The sequence below is a fragment of the Sceloporus occidentalis genome, unplaced genomic scaffold, assembly GCF_023333645.1.
Source record: "Sceloporus occidentalis isolate IW3139 unplaced genomic scaffold, rSceOcc1.0.p SCAF_413, whole genome shotgun sequence".
Lineage (NCBI taxonomy): Eukaryota > Metazoa > Chordata > Lepidosauria > Squamata > Phrynosomatidae > Sceloporus > Sceloporus occidentalis.
Genome location: NW_028317393.1, coordinates 52,037 through 57,684, shown reverse-complemented (window position 1 = coordinate 57,684; position 5,648 = coordinate 52,037). Strand labels below are relative to the sequence as shown.

The 5,648-nt window shown below is 48.8% G+C and overlaps 1 protein-coding gene across 1 annotated transcript; it reads left to right on the top strand.

Moving 5' to 3' along the window:
- The first annotated feature begins 333 nt into the window (after nucleotides 1-333).
- LOC149272830 (elastase-1-like) lies at nucleotides 334-5,458 on the top strand. The gene is made up of 6 exons (XM_089506683.1): nucleotides 334-430; nucleotides 1,920-2,029; nucleotides 2,917-3,011; nucleotides 3,780-4,060; nucleotides 4,611-4,774; nucleotides 5,279-5,458. Exons 1-6 carry the CDS (start codon nucleotides 334-336, stop codon nucleotides 5,456-5,458), a joined length of 927 nt encoding a protein of 308 aa, XP_089362809.1.
- The last annotated feature ends 190 nt before the right edge of the window (nucleotides 5,459-5,648 follow it).

The window sequence follows — 5,648 nt, the reverse complement described above, 5'->3', positions numbered from 1 at the left end:
ACTCAACCGTTAAGCGTCTGCCCGTCCTCGGCGAGTTCATCTCTGTGTGGTGTTTGTACCCTGAGTTTACGTCGTCCCTACGATACGCCGGCCCGGCGCTTACAGCCCGGCGGCTGAGCGTGTGATAAAAGTGCTGATATTAGCCTCGGTGGCCGGTTTGTCGCTAGAATGCTGGCCTCACACAGAACTCTCCAGGTCCCCGTGTTTTGATGAGGCTGTATTGTTTGTCAGATCGCTGCAGCGGCAGCTCCGTCCCGTGTACCGATCGTAATGACGGCGGCCGCTGTATAAATACCGTCGCCGAGCCGGCTCCGTCAGTTCGGGCTCCTGGAAATGATTTTAAAAGATCTGCTTGCCTTGTTTCTCGTGCTGTCGCTGGCGCAGGCAACCTCGCCGCAGCATATCATCCATCCTAAATTTCTACATCTCGGTAAGTGAGAATGCTCCGTGTCCTGGGGGGGGGGGGGAATACATAATAATGATTTTACGTTATGAATAAGGAAGTATTATATTTTTTTCCTTTATTTAAGTTATTTCAAAGAAAAGTAGTCTCCGAAATGGGTTTTAGCTGGAATGTTGGTTTTATTTAATTTTGGGTTTAAACACTAAGTATTCCTTTTTTTTTTTTCACCTAAGAGAATATATTTTCAGGGATTTGTCTGGAGTCTGAAAATTTTGATGGATCTAATTACAGAATTATGCAGAAAAATTTCTTTTTAAGAGACATTGTTTTTGGTTATATTTATCTATGTATGAAGCCCCTAGAACTAGTAGTGGGGTGCAGGGGGGCCCTAGAATTAATAGTGGGGTACAGGGAATCCCTAGGACTAGTATTGGGGTGCAGGGAGCCCCTAGAATTAATAATGGGGCACAGGGAATCCCTAGGACTAGTATTGGGGTGCAGGGAGCCCCTAGAATTAATAATGGGGTGCAGGGAATCCCTAGGACTAGTATTGGGGTGCAGGGAGCCCCTAGAATTAATAGTGGGGTGCAGGGAATCCCTAGGACTAGCATTGGGGTGCAGGGAGCACCTAGAATTAATAGTGGGCACAGGGAACCCCTAGGACTAGTAGTGGTGTACAGTGAGCCCCTAAAATTAGTAGAAGGGCACAGAGAGCCCCTAGGATTAGTAGTTGGTTGCAGGGATTCCCTAGGACTAGATGTGGTGCATAAGGAGCCCCTAGGATTAGTAGTGGGGTACAGGGAGCCCCTCATACTAGTAGTAGGGTACTAGGAGAAGGTGAGCAGTATATAGCGTACAGTTTATAGACGCATACATGGAAACTCTCTACGATTGACCAGGAGTCTCCAGGTGAAGGCCCGGCTTCCTCAGGCCTCCACGTCCGCTTCTTCATTCTCCAGGTCCTGTCTATAGGATGTAGGGCTGAGCGACATGTGGTCGCACGGCGTGACGGAGTCCCCAGTTTTTAGGCCTTAGACGGGTGTTTTTGCTGGGTGTGAGCTGATTTCTTGCTCAGTTTTTTTTTTGTTAGCGGCCATTATTCTAGCAGCGATGGAGAATCTGAATGTGAAGGCCTTTCATGCTTTGAAGTAATAACTGAAGTCTATATCCCTCTTCACTTTTTGATTCTTTAAGCCCAAATTGTGAAGTGACGTCATCTCCTGTTCACCGATCGTACAGCGCCGTGTAGGCTGCCCGGAGCTCGGCCTCCTCTGGCCAGCCGTACGTAGGGTTTGGGCTAGCTGCGTGTAATTCAATGGGGGAGAGGTGGGAGTAGGTGGGAAGGGAGCAGGGAGAGCGTTTTCTTGCAAGGAGAAAGAAGGAACTGACTTAGAGACCCAGGAAGGACTTCTAGACCAGGAGTAATTTAATCAGGAGTACCTGAACAACGAAACTTTAATGGTGCCTTGACTGGACCTTTGTATGATCCATGCGCTTGGCTATTATCTTTCTCCAGACTGGCCAGCCGACTGCGGGGTTGCATTTTTCCAGCAGAACACAGCAGGGAGGATAGTGTCAGGGAATGAAGTACGTCCGTTCTCCTGGCCTTGGCAGGTTTCCTTACAGGTAAGATCAGTGCGAGTGGAACGTATTGTTCTCTTTTTTTCTTACCTGTCCAATCCTCGCCTGGTGACCCTCTTTCCTCCCCTGATGTCCCTCTTTCCTCCCCGGATGTCCCTCTTTCCTCCCCTGGTGTCCCTCTTTCCTCCCCGGATGTCCCACTTTCCTCTCCGGATGTCCCTCTTTCCTCCCCTGATGTCCCTCTTTCCTCCACGGATGTCCCTCTTTCCTCCCCGGATGTCCCTCTTTCCTCTCCGGATGTCCCTCTTTCCTCCCCAGATGTCCCTCTTTCCTCCCTGGATGTCCCTATTTCCTCACCTCTTTTGTAGGAGCTCAGAATGTTTGCTGAGACTGATTAAGGCCTTTAAAACAATGACTTTATTACAATTGCCATAAAGAATCAACTCAGCGTGGTGAAACTCGCCCCAAAATATCACTTGACTGTTTACGATTTTAACCTGTACGTCTGCAGATATAGGAAGAAAGAAAATCAGCGTTCGTTTCAGCGTTACATCACTGTACACCAGTGGCTGCAAACTTTGTCCTGAAGGCACGCCTATGGTCCAAATCCTGCCCTGTTAGTGTGCCTCGAGGACACTTAAAGAAAATATTTAACCTGATTCTCAGGGGTCACACAGTCTGGATACTACCCTGTTGTGATCATCTATAAGACTCACAACTAGTGCTTATGCCCCAGTAGGTTATGGTTGATATCCCTGCTTGAATGCAGGTGACTCAATTAATTGTATCTGTAGACAATGACAGGTCAAGGTTTCCATGGGGACCGGTATTGGAGCCAATCGGGTAACACATTTGGCGAGCCAGTCACTATGTCGAAGCTTCATGGTGGACTGTTAAAGGGTTAATTTTTTTTTTTTTTACCCCCCTTCCAGGTTAGGGCTAGAGGAAGCAAGAAATATGTTCACGTCTGTGGTGGGACGCTCATTCACAAGAATTGGGTGCTCACTGCAGCCCACTGCTTTCAGAAGTAAGTGTTCACTTGCGGTAATGGGGAAGCCGGTCACAAAGCTGCCGGTATAGATTGGCACGATATGGCAGAATGCATGGCGGTAGCATTGGAGGACATTGGCAATTGAAAGGTTAACCTCCGCTCTCCTAGATAATGTAAATACGGATTCCACAAATGGTGTCCGGCGTCTCATGTGCAAACTTTGGCAACACACGGTGTAACAAGCGAGCACTCACATTACAATACCCAGACACCCACAAACACACGCGCAGACACTCACGCTAACACACACGTGCAGACAGACTAACACAATCAGACACTAACACACCCACATAATAACACACACACACACAGTAACTCACTTTACCATTCCTAGACACTCACGCTAACACACATGCAACCAGACACACACACACCCACATACTCAGACACGCACACACTCTAACACACCCAGACAATTGCTAACATACTCAGGCATGAAGAGATAAGTCTGGAAATTACCTCATGGAAATGCCCCTGTTCTCAGCAAGGGCACTGTCCCCCCATGATGTGGGGAGAAGGGGCCGGTTGAAGAGTTCCTTTGATCTCCTCCTACCAGCCCAGGTAGCCGCAAGATCAACGGCATCTGCCGAGCCCCCCACACATTTCACAAACGTTTAACGGGGGCTCTCGGCTATCGTATACATTAAAGCGCATGTGATGTCGGCCCCTTTAACCGGGGTCAGTCCTCTGTAACGCATAACGATGAACATGAAACTAACTTTTACTCCGTCTCCGTCCAAAAAGAGGGAAGGCAGAAGACGCAGCCAACTGGCGGATCGTCCTCGGCAAGCACAACCTCAACCGCACAGAGCCTACGGAAAAGATTTACCATGTGAAACGCATTTACAGACACGAGCGCTTCCGCTACCCCCACCTCAACGAGCTGGACTACGACATCGCCTTGGTGAAACCAGTAGGGGACATCCAGACCACGCATTTCATCCAGTACGCGTGCCTGCCCAAAAAAGAAGTGCCCCTGCGGCCCGGTCACTTCTGTTGGGTAACCGGATGGGGGGATACCAGAGGTAAGGCTGGATATATTGGTGGATAAATGGAAACGCCTCCCAGCAGAAGCGGTGAATGGATATACAGTAATAATAATAATGAGTAGTAATTGAATAAAATCGAAGAGTCTATTGGCAGCTGCTGAGTTGCTGTTTCCGAGTCGGCACAAGGGGGCGCTGTGCCAGCAGTTTTATGAATGAGCTGCCTGGAGATTCTTGAAATATTAACCCTTGAATAGCCCGTGACGATGCTTTGTATTTATTCGCCAAATATGTTGCCTAAAGGGCTCTAATACCGGCCCCTATGGAAACCTTGACTTGTCTATCAAGACTCAGACCTTAATCGGTCGTCAATCTCGTCTTAGATTCAGGAGCCGTATGTCTATCCCATGCGTGTTTACATCCCCTCACTGTATTACCCGCTACCACCTCTGCTGGGAGGCTGTTCCACTTATCTACCACTTATCTTATCTCAGTAAAGTAAAACTTCCTTACATTCTACGCCTCTAGCCGTAGATTACGACGTTGTTGCCCCCTCTCATGCATTTCAATCTGGTTTCCTTTACGAAAGGTGGCAAACAGAACCTGACGCTGTCAGAGGTCCTGAACCAAGCCAAGCTCCCCATCATCGACATGAAGACGTGTCAGCAGAAGAAATTCTGGGGGGAGAGAGTACGGGAGTCGATGGTTTGCGCAGGCTTCAGAGACATCGGCGGACCTCCCGCTGCGTGCCAGGTAACAAAGGGCAATGGCAGAATACTTAGATGAGTTCAGCGGTCCTCGGGCTCTTGGAGCGGGGGAGGGGGTCCATTTCATTATATCAGAAACCGTGGTGGCTTGAGGGCTTATTCATCAGAAGAGAAGAGAAGAGGCTATTAAGAAGGATTGTGTCTCACTCTTGCTCCTCTTCTTCTCTTGAAGTTTTGGAAAGTAGTAGATAAGTGGAACCAGCAGAGGCGGTAGAGGGTAATACAGTGAGGGTATTAAACATGCATGGGATAGACATACGGCTCCTGAATCTAGGGCTTAAGGTCTGAGTCTAGACGGGCCGACGGTGTGAGTTTACACATTATCGGCAGCTAGAACCTTTTATCTCACTGACCTCATCATGGTTTTTTTTTATGGTCAACCACGGAAAGCTTCCCAATGCAAGAGTTCGGATAGACAGACAGACAGAAAGAGGTATATGACAGATTAACCCCTAATGCACCCTGTAATATTGTTTTTTGATTATTTTAGGGAGATTCGGGGGGTCCTCTTCTCTGCCAGAATGGAAGAGAAAGGTGGGAGGTGCACGGAGTAGTCAGTTTCGGACCCATCGGCTGCACGGTGGAGAACAAGCCAAGCGTTTTCACCAGGACTTCCAGTTATATTCCTTGGATCGAGGCGACCCGGATCCGGGATTTCTTCCTGCACTGAAACCAAGGAGCGGGAACTCAAACGCGGCAGCCATTCCAATGTGGGGCTGTAAGAAGGGATTGAAGCGTAGGGTTTAGGTTGATCACTTGTGAGGGTAGCGTTCCCCGGGGCGCCGCCGCGTCTCTGTGGCCTGGTGTTTCTGAATGTAGACAACCTCGTGGCGTTGACATGGAAGATGAATAGGAGAGCG

Excerpts from the sequence above, each read along its gene's own strand:
- LOC149272830 (XM_089506683.1), top strand. The coding sequence starts at position 334 with ATGATTTTAAAAGATCTGCTTGCCTTGTTTCTCGTGCTGTCGCTGGCG. Across the intron at positions 3,012-3,779 it reads GCAGCCCACTGCTTTCAGAA|AGGGAAGGCAGAAGACGCAG; the intron begins GTAAGTGTTCAC and ends CCGTCCAAAAAG. Across the intron at positions 4,775-5,278 it reads GACCTCCCGCTGCGTGCCAG|GGAGATTCGGGGGGTCCTCT; the intron begins GTAACAAAGGGC and ends TGATTATTTTAG.